Source organism: Ascaphus truei, chromosome 13 (genome assembly GCF_040206685.1).
Source record: "Ascaphus truei isolate aAscTru1 chromosome 13, aAscTru1.hap1, whole genome shotgun sequence".
NCBI lineage: Eukaryota > Metazoa > Chordata > Amphibia > Anura > Ascaphidae > Ascaphus > Ascaphus truei.
This window is the reverse complement of record NC_134495.1, coordinates 39,989,581-40,014,146: the sequence shown is the minus strand read 5'-3', so window position 1 is coordinate 40,014,146 and position 24,566 is coordinate 39,989,581. Positions and strand designations below refer to the sequence as shown.

At 46.5% G+C, this 24,566-nt stretch overlaps 2 protein-coding genes across 2 annotated transcripts in view; both read right to left on the bottom strand.

Moving 5' to 3' along the window:
• LOC142465270 (uncharacterized) overlaps window positions 1-24,566 on the bottom strand; it is a 375,233-nt gene that overhangs the window by 338,953 nt on the left and 11,714 nt on the right. The window lies entirely within an intron of this gene.
• On the bottom strand, window positions 1,707-23,900 carry LOC142465266 (uncharacterized). The gene is made up of 3 exons (XM_075569280.1): window positions 23,776-23,900; window positions 10,070-10,200; window positions 1,707-4,052 (listed from the first exon to the last, which is right to left on the bottom strand). Exon 3 carries the CDS (start codon window positions 3,892-3,894, stop codon window positions 3,028-3,030), a length of 867 nt encoding a protein of 288 aa, XP_075425395.1. The 5' UTR covers window positions 3,895-4,052; window positions 10,070-10,200; window positions 23,776-23,900; the 3' UTR covers window positions 1,707-3,027.

Genomic DNA, 24,566 nt, shown 5'->3' with positions numbered 1-24,566 from the left:
CCAGCACTTCGGACGAACTTGCAAAGCGCAGGCGCAGAGCATAGCAGTGTAAACACGCCTCTAACCACGAGGGCGCCACCCACACACATCACACCGGGCACCCACTGCAGGATGCGCGCGCATCTAACAAGATGGCGGCGCTTCGTCACGCGGGATGACCACATCTAATTGAGAATTACAGAGGACTGGCACGGGACTATTTAAGGGAATCAAAACTCAGCCATTCCACTTTCTACAAGCCTGAGGAAGCCCTGTTTAGGGCGAAATGCGTAGCTCTTCACCGATCACAATGTGCAGCGATCAGAGAGGAACCAGAGGTGCTGTGGAAACTCTCCATCTGGACGCGGAGACAAGAGACTTTTGCCCACTCACCATCAAGCGAATTACTGTGAAGAATCCATCTATTCAACGACAAACATCCAGGACGCAGTGAGAAAAAAAGGATCGGAAAGAAAGAAGAACTGGTATCCGGAAGAAGGACACGAATGCGAAAGAAACCCTGATGGGATATAACTTACACAAGGCCGTGTAAGTGATCCATTCATTTATTTGGAAACCCACACATTTATCACCATACGTGAGCTCCTCAACCATCTCTCACTGAGGGTTCAATAAAGGTGTTAGCACCTCATTGACCACCAGTGAAAGAAAGTACACTTCGACCTCATCTTTCCTCACGCTGTGCTCTCCCATCTCTTCTTGTGTTCCTCTGTCGGGTGGCACTTGTTCTTCGCCCCTTAGTGCTCTCTCCACCCCTGAACCCTCTCCTTCTACCCCTACCCGGATTCGCACTGCACCCCCTCCACCCGATCCGACCGCGCTACAAACGGGGTCACGCTAATTAAATAAAATAAATTAATTAATGAAACAAATTTAAAAATGGCCGCCGCGCCCGGGGTTCCGTGTCTACAGAGGGGGGAGAGCTGGGATTGCATCATCGCACTGTGCTGCACTGCTCCTCCCTCTCCCTCCTCCCCAGCAGTCAGAGAGCTGCAGGCAGTGCTTGGAGAGTGCGAGACTCAGGCAATTTTACTCACATGTCCACTGATCACCCGCACAGCAGCTTCTCCTGCTCTCACTCGCAAACATTTCAGGGACGCCGGGGGAGCCTGCCCTGTCTAGGAAGAGAGCTGTGTCTCTGTGTGTGTGTCTGTGTTCCTGATAGCTTCTCCTGCTCTACACCACAGACATTCTATCCTGTGGGGGGGGGGGGGGGTGGTTAGGGGGAGAAGGAGAGAGTGTGTGTGTGTGCTGTGCAGTGTCCTGTGAGTGTGTGTCCTGTGAATGTGTGTGCTGTGCAGTGTCCTGTGAGTGTGTGTGCTGTGCAGTGTCCTGTGAGTGTGTGTGCTGTGCAGTGTCCTGTGAGTGTGTGAGCTGTGCAGTGTCTTGTGAGTGTGTGTGCTGTGCAGTGCAGTGTCCTGTGAGTGTGTGTGCTGTGCAGTGTCCTGTGAATGTGTGTGCAGTGTCCTGTGAGTGTGTGCAGTGTCTTGTGAGTGTGTGTGCAGTGTGCAGTGTCCTGTGAGTGTGTGCAGTGTGCAGTGTCCTGTGAGTGTGTGCAGTGTCCTGTGAGTATGTAGTGTCCTGTGAGAGTGTGTGGAGTGTGTGCAGTGTGTAAAAAAAAATGTAAAAAACAATTTTTTTTTAATTTAATTTTTTTTTTTTTAAACAGAAGCCACGTGAAAACCGCGTTATAACCGATTCGCGTTATAACCGATTCGCGTTATAACGGGTCGCGCTATAACGGGGTTTACCTGTATCACCTTAAGTGACTGTAGAATACAGAGGAGTACACAAGACGCCCTGCCTGCCGACGTCATAGCAGGGAGGAACCAGGGGAAGGACAAGCTCGCAAAGTAAACAACCAACACGGCACCCGTGGAGATGATGAACAGCCCCACCCAACAAACGGAGGTTAGTGGGTCTTCAAGCAGACATTTGCTGGGTACACCTAAACAGCTGAGCTGTCCGGAGGACACCACAGGAGAAAGCTCTGCCGTCAGTTTCCAGCCAGCAGCATAAACACAGGAGGAGTGAGACTGAACACTGTTCTCAGGCAATTCTTCTTTTTTGAACATTTATTTCTTTATTTTTTTTCTTTTATAAAAAAGTGTTTCTTTTTGATGTGCGAGTACATAGTATTGTAAATGTTTTTTTTCTCGTCACTTAAGGTGATATATAACGTTTATAAACAAATTGAATTGTGCCCTCTATAATTCTTTTCTTCTCCTTTGAGGTATTCTCTTAACTAGAGGAGTGGTATCTCCTCTTTGTGTGGCAGCAGCAATCAGTTCACGAGTACAAGAAATATCTCACACTAAAGGAGGTCGTCACATTTAATATCCTTTCACACCTGTCTAAACAAATTTGAGTTTGACTATATACTCAACAATCCGACAGGGGGACACTACATCTGTGCTTAGCTATAGGTCTGCATCTCTTAGGCCGGTTCTATACTGCGTGCGTGCGCGTGGCAGTTTTAGTTGGCTGAGGTTAGTCAGCCATTCTATAATGGTGCCGCGCACGACAGGGAGAGTGGAACCAGCCGACAGGGGCGAGAATGAGAAAAAGAATGAAATCGAGCCTCTACCGCCGCTGAAAATGTATGTGTGTGTGTGTGTGTGTGTGTGTGTGTGTGTGTGTGTGTGTGTGTATGTGTGTGTATGTGTGTGTATGTATGTACAATGTTATTAAAACATTTATTAAAGTATTTATTTAGAAACTTATTTAAACACACACACATGCATCCATACAGTACCTCACTATACACACACAAAGCGTGCGGCATGTGCTCGCACACATGGCCGCACACAGTATAGAACGGCCCTTAGGGATAAGAGCTATCAGTGGTTACTTATTTTTTATTTTTGTTTTTATTATCAATACTTTCTTGTTTTTATAAATGTATGTGTTTCAATATATTACGTTTGGAAACAAACAACTTTAGAGGTCACATCCGGTCTGGAATCGAAATCTCACAGATATATACTTGCATCCATTTAATACTTATGTGGAATAGTTTGTTAAAACCTAGCGCACCCCAGCTGCACTCCGGTGCGTGTACACCTGTACACATTTCCTCCTTTGAATTGTCTGATGTCTAATAAGACTTGAGTTCTGAGAAAAACAGTTTCCACATTCAGAGCAAACATATGGCTTCTCTCCTGTGTGAATTTTCTGATGTATAACAAGATGTGAGTTTACGAAAAAAGATTTCCCACATTCTGCACAAAGAAATGGTCTCTCTCCTGTGTGAAATCTCCGATGTACAACAAGACTTGAATTCTGAGTAAAACATTTCCCGCATTCAGAGCAAACATATGGCTTTTCTCCTGTGTGAATTTTCTGATGTTGACCAAGATGCGACTTATTGATAAAAGTTTTCCCACATTCAGAGCAAACAAACGGTCTCTCTCCTGTGTGAAATCTCTGATGTGCAATAAGAGTTTTGTTGTTGGAAAAATATTTCCCACAGATAGAACAAGAAAGTTGTTTCTCTGCTCCATGCATTCTCTGATGACTAAAAAGTAATGATTTACTAGAGAAGTGTTTCCCACATTCAGGGCAAGGAAAGAACTTCACTCCCTTGTGAATTATCTGATGTTTAACAAGAGCTGAGTTACTAGTAAAGCATTTCTCACATTCAGAGCGTGTATGCAGCCTTTCTGTAGTGTGTGTTCTTTGGTGAATTGTATAATCTGATTTATTATTAAAGTTGTTACCACATTCACTGCACTTATACTTTATTACTGACAAGTTTTGGTGAACTTCCTGAGCTTTGGTGTTTCCTTTGTCCCTGTTCTTAATATGAGCAGATGCATTTTCATGTTCTCTCTGTGTATAAATGTGGGAGGCTGTGGGATTTTCTTCTTTACGTGAGCCGGATTCCTCAGCCATAATTCTCACAGCTTCTCTCTGTATCTGACTTGGGTCATTTTGCCTCAAGTAATTTGCTCCTTGATCACTTTTAACAACACGGTTATCTTCATTCACACGATCTGGTGAGCAAGGAGGAGTGTGCCATCCTGCAGGTGTACTTCTGCTTATGGATTTATCTGTTGGAAATAAATGCACAATGTGAAAAGAAGTTAATTAATAGCATAAACATCATTTAACATTACTGTTTAAACATTACAATTAGTATAAAACATGTCCGAAATTGGAATATACTGCAAGCTAAAGAAGTATTGTGACAAAATTGAAAGCAAATCAGGGGTTCATTTACTTCTTATAGGTACTTTCTACAAATCTATTGAAATAGGTTTTGAGAACTAAAATGTTCTAGTCCTTCCTGGAACAAAGTGGGTTAAGTTTGCTGAGCTAAACAAAATGTCACAGATGTATAACTGACCCTCAGAAATGTCACCTGGAAGCCCACATCCTATACCGCGCAGTGATATATTAACAGGCACGGCTCTCTATTAGCTGTCTGCAGGATTATCCCAATTGAGGGCTGCAGAGACACCCAACTAGCCACTACCTGTTTTAAACACACACTGCGCAACTATGCTTATGGGCTAAGTAATATCTGTGTAAATTACTTACCAGCAGTCCAATGAACTGCACAAGAGAGATATTAAGCCAGTCATAAACAGACTGCTCTTCAGTCCAATTCATGTAAAAGTTTCATAACCCCTTAAATACTTTGAGGTGCTGTGAGTTCAGAGATTGTTCTGGCTTTATATCTTGGAAAAGCAAATATATTAGCTACCAAGACAACCATTGAGAATGCTAATTCTGTCCATGTAAACATACTTTGAATAGATTATCTTACCATTCAGACAGACATACAGTGGACCTATGTCTCACGGCATATAAGCACCTATGCTTTATCTGATTTATAGATGAATTTAAGATAAGCCTACCTAACACTTTCCAAACCCATGTGACACACACTTTATAGGAGTACCTTTGAAGCTACACACCCATTTTAATTCGCTAAGTTTATTAGGCACCATTGTGCTGTTATTTAGGTTTGCGATCCATTTTATTGAGTATTTCTCATAATAAAGTTACGTTTTTTAGTCCTTATTACAATACTTTACCGATTCTGTTGAGCTATCAATGTATACCACGTGGTCACCTATTAAGGTTTAGCTACTCCTTGGAGTGCTCTTATGATAAGGGATTCTTTTCTCTGGTATATTTTTGTATGTTTATATCATGATATAAATGGGTAATTAAGAGTATTTCAATATCTCCTTTACAGTATCATCTTATTCCTTTCAATACGACAGTCGTAAAAGGCATCCGTGTCTGGTATGTGTAACGACTTCAGAAGTATTCTGGTTATATTGAGAGACAGATTACAGAAACCCAGACAGTTATTGGGATCCTTAAAAAAACAGTTTTTCTCAGCAGGGGTTTAGCGCCCCATGGGGAGGCGTGGGAGGATGACAAGGATAAGGGAGAAAGCAGGGCAGTTGTTAGGGGGCTGGGTAGTTTCCTCCATTCTGATTGACTGTATTACCAAGCAGCAGCCAATCAGGAGGTAGCATCAGGAGCATGTGTTCCTTCACTCTAACTCAGATTCTCTTGGACATAACACCTGAGTTGCACAAAAGACCTGGAGATCGTCAGCCCCTCCCCCCGCATGTCTGCTGTAGGGGTCGGTGTGCTGTGCAGATGACTTCACTCTACCTCTGACTGTCTTGGACATAACACCCGAGTCGTGCCAAAGGGTTTGAGCCAGTTTCTGCTGTTACAGCTGCTCTGTTATTGGTCTTGGAAAAAATATTGCAGAAGCATTTCCATGTTCACACATTACCTGCTCTCACAGCTCTATCTCAGCATAATCCCACTTACTTCTCCAATGCCAACTCCTTCAATTAACAAGCAGCCATCCAACACACACCAACCTTCTTATCCCCCTGTACCTAATGTTTCCACTTACCCTTCTTCTTAGATTGTAAGTTATTTGGGGCAGGATGCTCCTTATCTACTGTAACAATGAATGTTTGTTTGTTATTTGATTGTTTTCATCCTCCAATCGTTTGTACAGCGCTACAGAATATGTTGGTGTATTATAAATAAATGAAAATAATAATAATGTGTATGGGGAGGCGAGGCCAAGAAGAGAAGGAAGCAGCATCATCAGGAGAAAGGTGTGAGCAGAGGGAGGAGAGGATTGTGTCTGCATGTTCTGTGTGTATCTGTTCTCCTGTGTTGTGTCTTTTTGTCAACACTGAAAATGGTGCCTAACGCTATTCTCAGAATTGGTGCAAAATACCATTGAAATTCATAGTACAGGCAGTCCTCGTTTTACAACGCTTCGCTTTACAACGAATGGCTTATCCAACGCTATGCAATGCATACCTATATTCATTTTTACAACGCCAAAATGGCTTATCCAACGCTCTTAAGACGCTTTGCAACGTTGTGTATGTGTGTATATATATATATATATATATATATATACACATTCACATAAACAACATTGCAAAGCGTCGTAAGAGCGTATATATATAATATTATACTATATAATATTATATTATACTATATAATATATTATTTATTATGTTATATTATATATATAATACAGTATATACACTATATAATTTATGTGTGTGCTGCATATCTTTTTGCCGGCATAAAATATTTGGTGTATTTTAGTGTTAAAAATGCCTTCAGGAACGGAACCTTCCATTTAAACAGTGTTCCTATGGGAAAACGTGTTTCGCTTTACAACGCCATTTTGAGTAACGCATTGTGTCGGATAACCGAGGACTGCTTGTAACTGGTGATATTAATATTACATAGTGTAAATATATGTGAATACAAACATGAATGTTACTCAAAGTCCATTAGCTGCCCATAAAGTCTTTCTTGGAAATCAGATATAGCAATGTCCGAAAAAAGACTTTAATTGGCACATTGTGGTCAAAAAAAAATTTAATTTTTTTTTCAAACCCAACCGTTTCAGATGGTTGTATGCATGAGTAGTTTCTTTGTTCGCAGTTCACGTGGATTAAAAAAAAAACAAAAATAGTCTAATGCAGGCGTGTCCAACTCCAGTCCTCGAGGGCCGCAAACAGGCCAAATTTTCAGGATATCCCTACTTCAGCACAGCTGGATGACTGAGCCACTAATTGAGCCAGCAGAGCTGAAGTAGGGATCTCCTGAAAACCTGGCCTGTTTGCGGCCCTGGAGGACTGGAGTTGGACAGGCGTTGGACAGGCCTGGTCTAATATCTTGGTGGATAAGTAGGTAATTTGACTGTCTCAGTGGACATTTATGAATTATATCATTTGGGAAAAGGTAGTGTTCAATAAGTGGAATTACTGGCTACTCAGAAAGGATATACAGTACTATAATTTGGGGTCATATATTATGTGAACTTGGGTGATCCCCACTATCATGGAAAAATGGAGAGATAAATAGATATATACAGATATATATATATATATATATATAAATATACACACAGAGTCATGTGAAAAAGAAAGTACACCCTCTTTGAATTCCATGGTTTTACATATCAGGACATAATAACAATCATCTTAGCAGGTCTAAAAATTAGGTAAATACAACCACAGATGAACAACAGCACGTGACATATTACACCGTGTCATGATTCCATCAGTGGCAAATTCAAGATCTGAAAAAGATGCTCTGTGAGAAATAGACGCAAGCCGGCTTCAGAGATTTAAACTGAAGAAATTTTCGAAGACCGCTTTTCAGGGAACAAGTTCTGAAAAATGGAACGTAGCGGATGGCATTGCATGCCAAAAACAGTTCCAGGACACTTGTGAGTAACTCCCGGTCATTGGAAGTGTTTGTTTATTAACATTTCGTTCTAGGAAAGTTTATTTCGTTAGCCCAGATCCCCAGTAAGTGAGTTTTCTATTGCAAATTATGATCCATTGTGTGTATGTCTTTTCCTGAAATAAATTACAATTTATTTTACCTCCTTGCTTTGCTCAATCACATGATCCTGGTATAAAAGGTGTTGATAAACCTGGTCTCCCGTGACAATGCGTCATTGCTGATCTCGTCTTCTCCCTCTACCCTCTTGAACCCATTCCCTCCCATCTCCTAAAAGCTCTTGCTCCTACTATAATCCCTACGCTCACACACATTTTTAACTCCTCCCGCTACTCTGGTACCTTTCCCTCTTCCTTTAAACATGCAACAGTCATACCATTACTCATAAACAGCAAGCTTGACCCTACCTCTCTTTCTAACTATCGACCTGTCTCCCTCCTGGCTTTTGCCTCTAAACTCCTTGAGCGTCTTGTATTCTCTCGCTTGCTCCATTTTCTCAACACCTATCCTCTACAATCTGGCTTCCACACTGTTCACTCCACTGAAACAGCCCTCACTAAAATAACTAATGACCTCCATGCTGCCAAAGACAGAGGTCATAACACTCTGCTCATATTACTCAACCTCTCTGCAGCATTTGATACTGTGGACCCCCCTCGTCTCCTTAACATTCTCCATACTCTTGGTATTCGTAACAAAGCTCTGTCCTGGATCTCCTCTTACCTCTCCCATCGTACTTTAAGTGTCTCTTTTGCTAACACCTCCTCCTCCTCTATCGATCTCTCTGTGGGGGTACCCAAGGGTTCTGTCCTGGGACCTATTCTCTTTTCACACTCTCTCTAGGTGACCTAAAAACATCTCTTGGGTTCAAATATCACCTCTATGCTGATGACACACACATTTACTTTTCAACCCCTGCTGTGCAGACTAAAGTTTCTGAATGTCTCTGTGCTATATCATCCTGGATGGCCCTCTGCCGACTTAAACTTAACATGGCTTTGACGGTAGGGGTAGCCGGCCTTCATAAAAATGGTGAAGACCGGCTGGCTGCCTCTGAAAACCATGTGTAATGGGCTATGAGTGTCAGCTCTGAGGATCAGTTAAAAAATGTATTAATGTGTTCCCCTGTAACCATGTTCCCATAAACTGTCCCCTGTGAATTTATATGCTACGAATGTCCTGTGTGGTTAGGGTCTCTCATAAGAAATAGTTACAGGACCGGGACTTTGAGAACAGGAGTTTAAGAGTGGATTGTCACGGGAGACCAGACCTCATTCACGCCGAATACACTGGGCACTGATTAAACAGGACAAAATGATAAAATAAACTGAAGATTTATTCCCTTTCGGGCAAACACAACACTGTAACATAAATGACACTTGAAAATAACACTTACAGTACAATAACAGGGTGAAGTATCCCTGGCTAGCAATTCTCCCTTGCTGGCTTAGAGTCACGAACCACCAACTACGAACAGCGAACACTCTACAACTCTGGGGTGCCTATTTATAGGGTTTGAATTCCCATCACAAACAGGCAAGGAACTCTGGGAGGAAGCAGGAGTGCCCCCACCCATGCGACACCAAGTCTAGGGCTGAATGTCTAACCCATAGTAGGGTTTGATGGCAGATACCTGTCCCATCCCCACTCCTTATAGCTCTTCAGCTTGATAGTCCTGAAAATCTCCAGACACCTTGGCAACAAAGCCACTGGATGCCCTTTGAAGTCAGGGGCTCACAAAGCTCCCAGCTCATCCTCAATGCACATTTATCTGCAGGAACCTCACCTGATTAAAATCAGAGGCACCTCCATACAAGGCCCCTCCATACAAATGTAACTCACATGCAAATCCCATTACAAGTCTGCTATCTGAGAAATTAGTACATAAAGTCACTTAATCCCCTGAACACTTTGCAGGGCTGACTCACAAATTACATCACAGTGCTTACCCATAGATCACAAAACACTTTACCTCATTTGCCTGCTTAACTAGACTTGGGAATTAAATTCACAGGGAATAAAAGTGCTTTGGAATACACATACATAGTACATTATACATTAACCCTTTCTCTTCCCACACGAATTAGGGGTAACTAGCCGGGTATAACTTCTTTATTACAGGCCAGATTACCCCTGATCGTCACATAGATGTTGGGGGGTGTCACGGTATCTTATGACAAGATATAATGAACACCAAATATCTGGGTTGAACTGAACGAGGCTTAGATATAATAAAATATAATTTATTCCTTAAATAAGGTGAACACATCAATATAGTACAATTAACAGACAAGAAGGTAACACTTACTTAATGTTGGGGGATGGAGAAGTATCCGCTAGCAATTCTCCAGCAGTCCAGTGACATTCAAGATGGAATCAGAAGCACAACTCCAGCAATCCAGTGACATTCAAGGTGGTATCAGAAGCACAACTAAAAAACTGTAGGGTTGACACAGTTTATATACCTGTGCAACCCTATCCTTAACATTGAATACAGCCTATTGGTGAACAATTATCTGTATCTATTCCCTAACGTGGAGACAGACTAACCCATGCCCTCAGGTAACAATTAGACTGGCAGAGTTTGTTGATTGATTAATACTTAATCCCTAGACATTGGGTAAACAATCAAGGCAGTTAACTTTTGATCACCGTGCTTAGGCTACTCAGCCGGCTGTCCTTCATGACCTATTAGCCTAGCAGATGGCGTCTACATTTTCAGACCAGATCCAAAATAAAATACATATACACTTTAATATCTACACATATTAATAAGTTCCATTCTGGTGGGCTCAGTGGGTCGACCTTTGCCAGTTTTTAATGCCTACAGTGACTCCACATATTGGCCAAATATCAACTCTCTGCGACCTCCAGAACTGGAGATACAGAAATGCACTTTAAAACATTAAAATACAGGCTCATAATGAAGCATGGGAACAGGGGAACATACATTTTCAAGGTATAACAAAGTGCAAACCACATCCCTGGACCGCAGTCCAGTTAACCCCTTGTCTCTCTGGTGAGGTCAGGGGATGGCCATATGGGGTGCAACCCCTTTAATACCGGGCCACCCCCTTTCTCCCTCTACAGGGGGTATGATGGTGAGGGGTGCCCAGGCCAATAAATAAAGGTATTATGCCCGGCTGGGTGCCCCGGAGCCATATTGGGGAATTATAGAGTGCTAGCTCTGCGCCCCAATAGTGGCTGCAACACTGTAAATGTATTACAAATGTTTGTGCGTGTCCCGCTAGGAATAAGGGGACGATATCAATATCATGAGTTAAAATGTATGTGTTACTGTATCCAGGTTTCCCTGTAACCGTTCAAAGTAAAAAAGGTTTTAAAACATAGCGCATACTGTATAGCTAACTTTGGCTAGGAACGTCCTAGAGCGCTGAGTTGACGTTTGAGCGCTACTGGAGAGAAATCATTAAAAAGGTTATGCCGCAAGTTTTATTAAGTTTTATAAAAATTGATGAATGAAAGTCCCCCTCTTTTAATTGTAATAACAGAATACGCGGGAGGGGGTTTTCATTCAGGCAGCCTGAAAAGTGGAAACACTTAATTATAAGTACCATACTTTAAGAAGGCATAGCAGGGAATTCCTGTGAGTGAGTCATGCATAATTTAGCCCCGGACTTGAAAGACATCCTGCTGACATGGTCCCAGGATGTCTGGGAAAGTCCAGAGTTAAAAAGGTTCAGACAGTTAAAAGGTGTTAAGTTGGGCGGAGGAAAGACAAGTATTGGCATCGTAGCAGATGTCCAGATGTCCGGGTGGAGTAGACTACTTGGCGCCAGGGATGGGGGCTTGGTTTGGTATGCTAAGCTGCGATGGTGTAAAATTCGTGCATGCCCTTGGCATACTATGAAGCTCCTGCCCGGTGCTGGGCATCACTGGCAAGACCTGGGGCTAGGTGGGATGTTTAGTTCCCACGCCGCAATTGGCTGCAGAGCATAGAGATAGGGGTTTTTACTGTTTAAAGATCCCTGCAGCAGAGCAGGAAATTAGATTCATCGTGCGGTACAAAAATTATAACATCGTAACCAAGATTTGAATCCAGCTCAAGAGTTCGTAAGAACTAAAGATTTCCAAACCAATTCTACAGTGGTAGAACGAAACAAGCAGTACCGCCGGAGAAATCGGGGTTGCGAGCAGCGCCCCTATCCAAAGACTGTTTCGGCTTTATTTGAGCACAACTCCCGCTCCTGGGAAATTGTGCCTAAAGACTCTGTTTCTCCTACAATCTATCCCAAATGTTGCTGCCAGAATCACTCTACTCTTTCCTAAATCTGTCTCAGCGTCTCCCCTGCTGAAATCCCTCTCCTGGCTTCCTATCAAATCCCGTATCACACACTCAATTCTCCTCCTGACTTTTAAAGCTTTACACTCTTCTGCTCCCACTTACAGCTCAGCTCTAATTTCTCGCTATACACCATCCCGACTCTTGCGATCCGCCCAATGATGTCTTCTCTCTGCCCCTTTTGTATCTAAAGCCCTCTCCCGCCTTAAACCTTTCTCACTGACTGCCCCACACCTCTGGAATGCCCTTCCTCTCAATATCCGACTAGCACCCTCTCTATCCACCTTTAAGACCCACCTCAAAACACACAATCTTAATGAAGCCATCACCAGGGACAGAGCTGAATATATGCCCATTCTTTTCCGTTGTGGTCTACTTCTATAATTGGTGTACACCTTTTAAAAATTTAGATTTCATCATGAGCAATCAATAATATTTGTATTTTTGTAAATACCTGCAAATTCATGGATGGCGACCTATACACATGTTAATAATCAGCATGACCCACAGTATCTTTCAAACAAGAAATCATTCAGGAAAAAATTCATCAGGGTTTCAAACAAACTTTTTTTTACATGATGCATGTTTTTTCCACAGGGACTTGCACTCTAAGCCCCCACGGGCGGAGCAGCAGTTCCCTGTCCCTGATTCTAACTCTGATAGAGGCACCAGGTTTAAGCATGTAAAGGACACATTGTTTAGTCTTATACCCAATAACCTCTGGCTTACCTCCAGAGTCCATTAGTAGCTTATAGAAAAACAGCTATATTATGACAAATACAATTCTTATGCTTTATACAATATACAATGGTCATTCACCCAGATCAGAGATGACAGTCCAGTCGTGCACAAAATATTTGGACTTAAACCAGCACAAAAAACATCTGGACTTAAACAAGAGAATTTAATAATCAGGGGACTTAAACCCGATCCACAGTCACAATTTAGGTACAGAATTCTCAGAGGGGGTGAGACAATATAAAAAAAAAAAGATCACATATACTCATCGCCTGTGTGAATTCAACTAATTTAGGGAAAGAATTCCCAGAGGGGGAGAGACAGAAAAAATATCACATGTACTCAACGCCTGTGGGAATCCCACTTCTAAAACCATCTGAAAGAATTTGCCTTGCCAATTGCAAAAGGGCTGGAGGCCTTTGTGACTGGATACACACACACACACAGCACTGCACCCTGCAGACTTCCCGGGAAGCTTTGGAACCACGCCCTGGCACTGCTAGCTCCGATCTGGTAAAACGTACAGGCCCGGGAAACGAAAGAACCAATACACAGGCAGTGTTTCAATCCTACCGTCTCAGTTTATTAAGCATAAAGTAAAGATATTTATACAGAACAAAGAAAACATTGGTTAGAGGCGTAACTTAGGTTAGAGGCGTGATTTAGGGGCAAGACATGTTAGTGAGGTGATATTGGGGTGTAAATCTCCCAGGACAGGCACTGTCTGAAATACATAACTTTCTCACTGTCTACGTTATCTACAACCTTGGTTTCCATGGCAGCTATGTGGGGTGATTCGGCTTCCTAGGGAACTAGCCTCCTACTACTGATTAAAACAGTAAAAAAGCCGACATGAGAAAATGTATTTTAGCAAAAGCTGACTACATGATTTTAGCTAGCAAGTGCAGACAAAATGGATGGTTTAACACAAATGCAGCTTCTGGCCTTCTCTACTGTCCCTAACAATATGAGTAGCTCCATGGCTGATACTTTACACCTCATACATAAACCTTGGCCCCTTGCAGACTCACTTACCAGAACGCCCTCCTACTGTCTCTGTACGTTCTTCCTAACAATCAATTAGATTGTAAGCTCTTCTGAGCAGAGACTCCTTTTCCTAAATGTTACTTTTATGACTGAAGCACTTCTCCCCTTTGTGTTATTTATATTGTTATTTAAAAAAAATAGCATGTTCTTGTATAGCGCTACTAGTTTTACGTAGCGCTTTAAAGAGACATTTTGCAGGCACAAGTCCCTGCCCCATGGAGCTTACAATCTATGTTTTTTTTTGGTGCCTGAGGCACAGGTAGATAAAGTGACTTGCCCAATGTCACAAGGATCGGACACGGGAATTGAACCAGGCTCCCCTGCTTCAAACTCAGTGCCAGTCAGTGTCTTTACTCACTGAGCCACTCCCTCTCCCTATTTATATGATTGTCATGTGTATTATTGCTGTGAAGCTCTATGTACATTAATGGAGCTATATACATACATACATACATACATACATACATACAGAGCAGAATGAGGAGCTGGAGGCCGAACTTAGAAGCCAGATGAGTCTGTATGAGAGGGAGCAGGAGAAGCTCCAGAAACTGAAGCAAAGAGTTAAGGTACGGGGCAGTCTTTTTTTGTCAAGTCCGTCAGGGTTTAGCTGGGGCACTATACTGGGGAACACAATTACGGTAGTAGCCAGCAGTACCTAGAAATTCTAACACTGGTTTCTGGATCTTGGATACCAGCCACTCCACAATAGCCTGCACCTCGGTTGGCTCAGATTTGAGGTTCCCGCCACCTACAGTACCCAATGTATAGGATCTCCGCCATCCTCATCTGGTATTTGGCAGGCTTCAGGGTCAACCCTGCCTCCCTGATATGGATGAGGTGATCTTCCCAAGTGTCTGAATATGGCCAGGTCATCCAGGTATGTCCGGGCATACCCCTGCATCCCTTCCAGAAACCGGTTGGCCAGGAGCTGAAAGGTGGCTGGTACATTCTTCATCCAGAATGGCATGACTGAAAATTCGTACAAGCCACTCAGGATGATGAAGGCCGACTTCTCCCACACCCCCGGAACAATGGGATCTGCCAGTAACCCCTACTGAGAGCCATAGTTGTCAGATACCTTGCCCCTGAGAACTCGCTCATCCATGTGGGGCATGTGGTAGGCATCTGACACAGTCTGGGCATTCAGTTGCTGATAGTCTACTTAGAACCAGGTGGTCTCATCCTTCTTAAGCACTAAGACTACCGGTGAGGTCCAAGGATTTTGGGATGGGGAGATAACCCCAAGGACCCGCATCTCATCTATTTCTCACTCGATGCTCTGTTTCACTTCCGCGGAGACCCAGTAGACATTCGTGCAGGGGGGCCTCTGATCTCCGGTGTTGCCCGGGTGATCTGTGAGGCAAATCTTGCCCGGGTTGTCCGTGAAGAGCCTACCACAACTTCCTAACAGTGCTCTCACCTGCTCCAGTTGGAGGAGGCGAGTTGGGGACCGATCCCCACCTGCTCCACGGCACCTCTCTGCCAGGCTTCCCCAAGGAACCTGGCTTGCCTGATCTCCCAGTGGCGGGCTACATACAGACACCACTGTTGGCCTACTCGAATGATACTCTTTAAGCATATGTATGTGGTAGGTTTACGGACTCTCTAAATCCCTGTCTAACGCAACCACATAATTGGTATCGTTCATCGTCCGTAGTACCATGTATGGGCCGGACCAGACAGCAAGGAGATTGTTCTGTCAAGTAGGCTTCAGAACCAGAACCTTTTGCCACCAGGAACTCATTGGCCATTGTGGCAGCCTGCTGAGCCGTTGCTGGTATGAGGTCAGTAACCATTTCCCTCCACTCCGGGATACATTTGAGTAGGTCAAGGAGGGATGGATCTGGAGGATGCCTGCTCCTTCACAAGTAGGTCTAGGAGTACGTTGAAGGTACTCACTGCACACCCAGTTACCCACCTCTTGGCGTGATGGGCTAACTGGGCTACTAAATAGGTGTGAGTACTGGGAACCTTTGTGCAGGAGACAGAACCGGGTCCAGCAAGTCTCAGTTGTGATCTCATGCAGAGATAGGAGCAATGCTTTTACCACTGGGTAGTCACCGGAATCCTCACGATCCATCCCTCGATAGGCTTCCGCATCTTTTCCACTCAGCTGGGGGAGAGGAATTCCTCAGAGATGGTAGAGAAAGCATTGGTGCACAAATGACTTCAGGTACCTGTCGATGTCGTCGGCCATCTCATCGAACCAGGAAAAAGTTTTGTACGCGAGCCGGGGGGCGATGCCGGATTTGGAGCTCCAGCTACTGTTTGTGAACAGAGTTCTTATCGCTTTAAGCACGATCCTCTGCATCTCCGGCGTGGCATTCAGACTGAGTGCGGCAAGGAGACCAATGATCTCAGCGGCCAGCGTGTTCCCAACCACTGGTAGCATGGATTCACTATCTGAACTGGACTCTTCAGACTCCGAGATGGGCGCTTGGGACTGGACCTCGTTTAGGTCTGCAACCATGTCTGCAGGGGGCACTCCACGCCTGGTTCTTGTAGCGGACAAATGTCGTCCACCAGGACTGATTTCCCTCACCCCTCTGTTGGCAGACCGTACTCCTCACACACGGCGACAAGGACCTGGGTACCACAATAGTCCATGGATACTATTTGCACTATAGCAGGTTCAAATAGCCCACTCGTTTCCACAACGAGCCTCATTTTGGTGTCTCGGGCACAAACTTCGGATGACACCTACTATGTTACGACCATAGTAGTCTGTGGAACTGAAGCCGGCAGCTCTTTACATAGGTTCCCTGTCTCCATACAAAAGCATGGAAGATGGTGCTGACCAATCACCGAGCTGAGGCTCGTCTGTGAAGGGCCAATCCAGGATATGGGAGGTGAACGTGCCCCTAAAGCTACGGTCCCGCTGCCTGCACTGCATGCGTGCTGCAGCTCTGATCCCTGATCTGCAGTGAGCTGCAAAGGGAAAGACAGGGGGGCAGGGGGCGTGACAGAGGCATGGCAGGGGGCGCGGCCACGATGACACCCGGCAAGTTCACCCTCATTGGCTGAACCGCCGGGGAGCGTGGCCACCACGCTCGTCGCCAATATTGAACACAAGTTTCTTGTCTTCAGGAAAATCTGTGGGCCCGGCCCCATTGCGGGGCGGTTCTTGTCCCCGCAGCGCCCATCATAGCGGGTGCTGCAGCAGGCAGCGGGGACCTGGCCTAAGCTTACAGAGGTGTGGAAACTTCAAACTACCCAATGGAAATCGTGCCTACAGGACTCATAGCCATACAGATATATCTCCTGAAAAGATAGGCCCCACAGAGTTTGGGCTGAACAACGGCTCTGCTGGGAGAGGCAGTGTTCCCCAGAGCTGAGTCAACAACCCTCCCCAATCCTAACAATGGCAGGAGCACTTCACCCCCCACATTTTGGATACCAGAACCTCATATCTGTATGTGCAGGCTGGCTGAGTGAACTTAAAACCAGAGACAGACGGTACAGTGTACTAGCTGAGAGACCCGGCGTTGCCCGTGAGTTAAATTTCCCACTAGGAGGGGGGGGGGGGGAGACAGTGGACAGGAGGGTGGGGGGCAGAGGAGGGGGGCAGTGGGGGGGAGACAGTGGGGGGGAGGGGGGACGGACAGTGGACGGACAGTGGACGGGAGGGGGGACGGACAGTGGACGGAAGAGGGGACGGACAGTGGACGGGAGAGGGGACGGACAGTGGACGGGAGGGGGGACGGACAGTGGACGGGAGGGGGGACGGACAGTGGACGGGAGGGGGGGGGACAGTGGACGGGAGGGGGGACGGACAGTGGACGGGAGGGGGGACGGACAATGGATGGGAGGGGGGACAGACAGTGGACGGGAGGGGGGACGGACAGTGGACGGGAGGGGGGACGGACAGTGGACGGGAGGGGGGACGGACAATGGACGGGAGGGGGGACAGACAGTGGACAGGAGGGGGGGGACACAGTGGACAGGAGGGTGGACACAGTGGACGGGAGGGGGGGGACACAGTGGACGGGAGGGGGGGGGACACAGTGGACGGGAGGGTGGACACAGTGGACGGGAGGGGGGGGACACAGTGGACGGGAGGGGGGACGGACAGTGGACGGGAGGGGGGACGGACAGTGGATGGGAGGGGGGACGGACAGTGGACGGGAGGGGGGACGGACAGTGGACGGGAGGGGGGACGGACAGTGGATGGGAAGGGGGGCAGTGGACGGGAGGGGTGGACGGACAGTGGACGGGAGGGGGGGGGACGTGTTTAATCTATGTTATGGTTCAGATACTAATTATAAACATTATTTTAGGATACATTACATCAGGTAATTTAAGATAAATATATATTACATGGTATCCCTTTTATATGGGATCACTCTCTATAAGAGCTCTCTGCCATTTCCAGAATCCTTTGCTCATATCGTGGGAGTTATCTATTCTTCCAGAATCCTTTGCTCTCCAGTCATACCTTCCCCAATATCATTTTGCTCTCTCCCAGAATCCTTTGCTGCCATGTCACCCACTTCTCACGCCGTACTGTCACGTTACCATAGTTAAGAGAGTATGGCATGAGAAGAGAGTGGCATGAAAGTTAAGGATTCTGGGAGAGAGCAAAAGGATTCTGAGAGAGAGCAAAAGGATTCTGGGAGAGAGCAAAAGGATTCTGAGAGAGAGCAAAAGGATTCTGGGAGAGAGCAAAAGAATTCACTACCGTGTGTAACCCTTCCCAGAATCCCCTGCTCGCTCATGCCACACTGATTTCTTATGGCTATTCCCAGAATGCTCCGCTCACCTCCCCTTCTCAGAAGCCTCCGCGCCACCCCCTCGGTGCGTGTTTTCTGTTCTTGGCCCCCGGCCTTTTCCCGCCTTTACCCAGACTCCTCTGCTTCACCATCCTTTGCCGTTACCCGGCTCTCCCCGGGCGGGTCCCTGAAGGTGACGGGCGCTCCACCCCCCCCCTCCCTGCTCAGGGATCAGCCAATGATGCGGCAGGGCTGCTTGCCTGTTCCGTGACGTTGCCGGCCGGCAGCCAATCAGCTTGTAGTTACGCTGCCCGGGGCCACTGACTGAAGGAGGCAGGGAGGGAGGTAGAGGCCTGAGCTGTGTCAGACGGGAGGAGCGGCGCGGAGACCGAGACACACCTGGAGACAGGAGGCTGAGGTACGGGGAACACGGGGGAGGCCTCGGGCAGTGTGTGCGCGGCCACCCGCAGCGGGAGGAGGAGCCACTGTCACATACCGGGCTGAGGTGAGTGAGCGCCGGGAGCGAGGTGAGTGAGCGCCGGGGAGGGAGGTGAGTGAGCGCCGGGGAGGGAGGTGAGTTAGCGCCGGGGAGGGAGGTGAGTGAGCGCCGTGGAGGGAGGTGAGTGGGATGGGGGGGGGGGGAGAGGACAGAGAGTGGCAGTTGGGTGACGTCAGACCCACCAATCTGATTGGCCAGAGGCTGAGGACCAATCAGATTCACTATATATATATATATCCATAGAGCCAAATCTGACACCCAAAAGACACAGGGAGCTCTGTAGAAGCAACCATGTGAAACCTGTAAACACCACGCGGCATCTGCCGATCTGTCACACAAGCACTCAGCTGTTAAGGAAACCCTGAGCCCTGCTCTTCTCCTGCTCTGATGGCCAGCTATGAGTACAGCAGTCAGCTGTTAGCAGATGAAATCCCCTACCGGCCCTTCTCCATTCTATCAGGGAATACTGCGGTGTCGGCGTCCGCCTCTGGAGGGGGCGGGGCCCCTTGCAGAGGCCCTCCTGCCGTGCGGAGGCCCTCCTGCCGTGCGGAGGCCCCCGCTGCCATGTGCGACCCCCCCTGCCTTGCAGAGGCACTCCTGCCGTGTGGGGGGCCCACTGCCGTGTGGAGGCCCCACTGCTGTGATGTGCGACCCCCTGCCTTGCGGGTGTTTGTATGTGTGAGTGACAGACTGTGTGTGTGAGTGTCTGTGAGTGTGAGTGTCTGTGAGTGTGAGTGTCTGTGAGTGTCTGTGAGTGTGAGTGTCTGTGAGTGTGAGTGTCTGTGAGTGTATGCGAGTGTGAGTGTGTCTGAGTGAGTGTGTCTGAGTGAGAGTGAGTGTCTGAGTGAGAGTCTGTGTGTCTGAGTGTGTGTGTGTGAGTGTGTGTGAGTGTGTGTGTCTGAGTGAGAGTGTCTGAGTGAGAGTGTCTGAGTGAGAGTGTATGAGTGAGAGTGTCTGAGTGAGAGTGTCTGAGAGTGTCTGAGTGAGAGTGTCTGAGTGAGAGTGTCTGAGTGAGAGTGTCTGTGAGTGTGTCACCCTCTCTGCCTCTCCCTGTGTCACCCTCTCCCTCTCCCTGTGTCACCCTCTCCCTGTGTCACCCTCCCTCTCCCTGTGTCACCCTCTCCCTGTGTCACCCACCCTCTTCCTCTCCCTGCGTCACCCACCCTCTTCCTCTCCCTGCGTCACCCACCCTCTTCCTCTCCTTGTGTCACCCACCCTCTTCCTCTCCTTGTGTCACCCACCCTCTTCCTCTCCTTGTGTCACCCACCCTCTTCCTCTCCTTGTGTCACCCACCCTCTTCCTCTCCTTGTGTCACCCACCCTCTTCCTCTCCTTGTCTCACCCACCCTCTTCCTCTCCTTGTGTCACCCACCCTCTTCCTCTCCGTGTTACCCACCCTCTTCCTCTCCCTGTGTCACCCACCCTTCTCCCTCTCCCTGTGTCACCCACCCTCTCCCTCTCCCTGTGTCACCCTCTCCCTGTGTCACCCTCTCCCTGTGTCACCCTCTCCCTGTGTCACCCTCTCCCTGTGTCACCCTCTCCCTGTGTCACCCTCTCCCTGTGTCACCCTCTCCCTCTCCCTGTGTCACCCTCTCCCTCTCCCTGTGTCACCCTCTCCCTCTCCCTGTGTCACCCTCTCCCTCTCCCTGTGTCACCTTCTCCCTCTCCCTGTGTCACCCTCTCCCTGTGTCACCCTCTCCCTGTGTCACCCTCTCCCTGTGTCACCCTCTCCCTGTGTCACCCTCTCCCTGTGTCACCCTCTCCCTGTGTCACCCTCTCCCTGTGTCACCCTCTCCCTGTGTCACCCTCTCCCTGTGTCACCCTCTCCCTGTGTCACCCTCTCCCTGTGTCACCCTCTCCCTGTGTCACCCTCTCCCTGTGTCACCCTCTCCCTGTGTCACCCCCTCCCTGTGTCACCCTCTCCCTCTCCCTGTGTCACCCTCTCCCTGTGTCACCCTCTCCCTGTGTCACCCTCTCCCTGTGTCACCCTCTCCCTGTGTCACCCTCTCCCTGTGTCACCCTCTCCCTCTCTCACCCTCTCCCTCTCCCTGTGTCACCCTCTCCCTCTCCCTGTGTCACCCTCTCCCTCTCCCTGTGTCACCCTCTCCCTCTCCCTGTGTCACCCTCTTCCTCTCGCCCTCTCTTCTTCGCTCTCTCTGTCGCACTCTCTTCTTCGCTCTCTATGTCGCACTCTCTCTGTTGCTCTCTCTCTTTGTCTCTCATTCTCTCAGTGTGTGTGTTCTCTCTCATTCTCTCTTTCTCTGTGTGTCGCTCTTTCTCTGTGTGTCGCTCTTTCTCTGTGTGTCGCTCTTTCTCTGTGTGTCGCTCTCTCTGTGTGTCGCTCTCTCTCTGTGTGTCGCTCTTTCTCTGTGTGTCGCTCTTTCTCTGTGTGTCGCTCTTTCTCTGTGTGCGTGTGTCTCTCTCTCTCTGTGTGTGTGCGTGTGCGTGTGTCTCTCTCTCTCTCTGTGTGTATGCGTGTGTGTGTCTCTCTCTCTCTCTCTCTGTGTGTGCGTGTCTGTCTGTCTCTGTGTCTCTCTGTGTCTCTCTGTGTCTCTGTGTCTCTCTGTGTCTCTCTGTGTCTCTCTGTGTCTCACTGTCACTGTGTCTGTCTCTGTCTCTGTCTCTGTGTCTGTCACTGTGTCTGTCACTGTGTCTGTCACTGTGTCTGTCACTGTGTCTGTCACTGTCTGTCTCTGTCTGTCTCTGTCTGTCTCTGTCTGTCTCTGTCTGTCTCTCTCTGTCTCTCTCTGTCTCTCTCTGTCTCTCTCTGTCTCCTGTCTCTCTCTGTCTCCTGTCTCTCTCTGTCTCCTGTCTCTCTCTCACCCACAATCTCTCTCCCTCTCACACTCTGGATCTCTTATTTACCCTATATATCTTAACTGCCCTATACTACACCGAAATAACCTATACTGCTTTCTTCCAGATCTGACTCACGAGCTTCACACGGAAGACATCGGAATCCCCCCTAACCCAGAAGACAGGTAGGGAACACCTCCCCTCCAACTTATAACATTGCGGGAATGAGGTACCTGGACATTGAGGGACTGTGGATTAGGTAAGATCCCAGGCGGGATTGCTACTTTAGATATTGTGACGCGGGGGCATCCAGGCACTAGTTATGGGGTTCAGGAAACTAGTCATTCACATCTGACTTTTATTTCTAGATCCGACATTTACACACACACAGGCACACACACACACGTAACAAGGATTAATTGTAGTATGATGTAATACAATAAATACATTTATGTCAAAAACGAATGTTGTTCTGACTAGGAATTTATTAAATGTATTTTATTTATATATTTTATTTTAAAGCGGGGATGGGGGCGGGACTAGGGGCGGGACTAGGTGGCGAGTAGATTTTTTGGTTGGGCGAGAAGATTTTTGGGTGATTTGTCGAACACTGTACCGTGTATCTGTTTTAATGGATGTACCACTGAGCTCTGTCTGTGTTTCATGTTCTGTCTCTGGTTTAAAATATATATTGCCATGCTCAGTAGCACTCCTCTGACACCTATACGCATATATATATATATATATAGTGGTCATTTTGGGGGTTCAATATGAGCTTATTGGGGTTCTGTATGTTTTGCATGTATGTTTTGCAATTCTGTTCAGCTGGTCCTGGCTGATTTGGAGGGTGGCTCCTCCTTCCCAGTTTTGAAGCTCACTCTCTCCCACCTTTAAATGGTTAAAAGCTCACTCCATTTCACCTCCACACTCATGGGAACCTGCATACTGATTGCGACAAATCTAATACAGAGTGCTTTTCCTGGTAATGTACAGGTTAATAAGAGCTTCAATCAGACTTAGAACTATGCAACTAATTTTGACAGATTTTAAATCATTCTTCCTGGTAATGTACAGATTATTAAGAATTTATTTTAGTGTTAGGACCCTTGAGATGTGATCTGCCTTGGAAAGGCTCAAGGCACTTTGGCCAAAGAGTTAAACTAAAACACCATTTTATTAAAAAGATCGATCCCCCCCTCTCTCTCTCTATATATACATATATATATGCACTGTACCGTGTATCTGTGTTAATGGATGTAGCACTGAGCTCTGTCTGTGTTTCATGTTCTGTCTCTGGTTTTAAATATATATTGCCATGCTCAGTAGCACTCCTCTGACACCTATACGCATATATATATATATATATACGCATATATATATATATATATATATATATATATATATATATATATATATATATATATATATATAATATATATATATATATATATAGTTATTTTGGGGGTTCAATATGAGCTTATTGGGGTTCTGTATGGTTGAGTGAATTACCAGCCCTTACAATATATATATATATTATACAGGGGGATACTGGGTTAACCCCCGATTATTCCTTAAGTCAGGTAGGGGCAATGGCAAGGCTTAACCTTTATTATTATGAGCTGCATTGCATCTACTCTCAGTGTGTGTCGCTGTTCTCCTGTAGTGTGTGTATGTCTGTCTGCCCATTCAGTATATGTTTTCCTTTGTCTGTGTCTGTCCTGTGTGCATCTAATCGCATGTGCGTGTTGGGAACCTCTGCTCTAAAATATCCCGTCCTGAGTGCCAGAGATGAACCTCTGTTTGCTCGGCTCTGTAACTTGTTTCATGTTACTGACATAAACACAAAGTGTAACTTGAGCTCCTGTTTGCTGGCTCCAAATATGACTGACATCTCTATTAGAATAACAGGAAACCTCCTCTTACCCAGTGAGCTGAGGTTCTGGTGTTTCTCCATCATCACGTCCTTGTAACACTCCCTGTGTCCTTCTAAATACTCCCACTCCTCCATGGAGAAATACACAGCAAGATCATCACACTTTATAGGTACCTGAAACACAGAGAATCCCCCACTCAGTATCCAGATATAATAATTGGTCCTGTAAGAATCTCTTCCTTATGGAAAGCCAGATGAGCAAGGCAGAGAGAAAAATACAGATACATAGAGCCACGTTTGCTCAGGAAAAGGCTAAATGAATCCAGAAAGGTGGTAATATCTAACGCTGCCCAGCAGCCCTCACCTCTCCAGTCAGCAGGTGAATGATGATGTTGGCGTGTTCCAGGATCTTCTCAGACATCAGCTTCTTGTCTTTGTTTCTCTCATGTATCAGGGAGTTAGTTGGATTCTCCATGATGGGTCTCTGGGTCCTGCAGAATATTTCTGGCACACAGGGACTGCTGCTGTCTGTGACATGCTCACCGTGCTTCTTCACAACAATACAATCCTACATATTGAGAGACAGTAATAAATATCACTACGGTGCAGAGCAAGAGACAACAGTTGATATGTCTCATGTGCCTGCAGATTTGTTGCTTTGCAGTAAGAGGGACGCGTCTCTTGTTAACATCTCTATACTCAATCTATTCAATGCCCTCCCCACCAATTCTGTCTATTGTGTCACTGACATGTCTGCACCAAACTCACTGACTCCCCTGTGCCCAAATGAGCACAAAGATCATGGATTGTACAAACATCACATTAAAAAGTATATGTTATC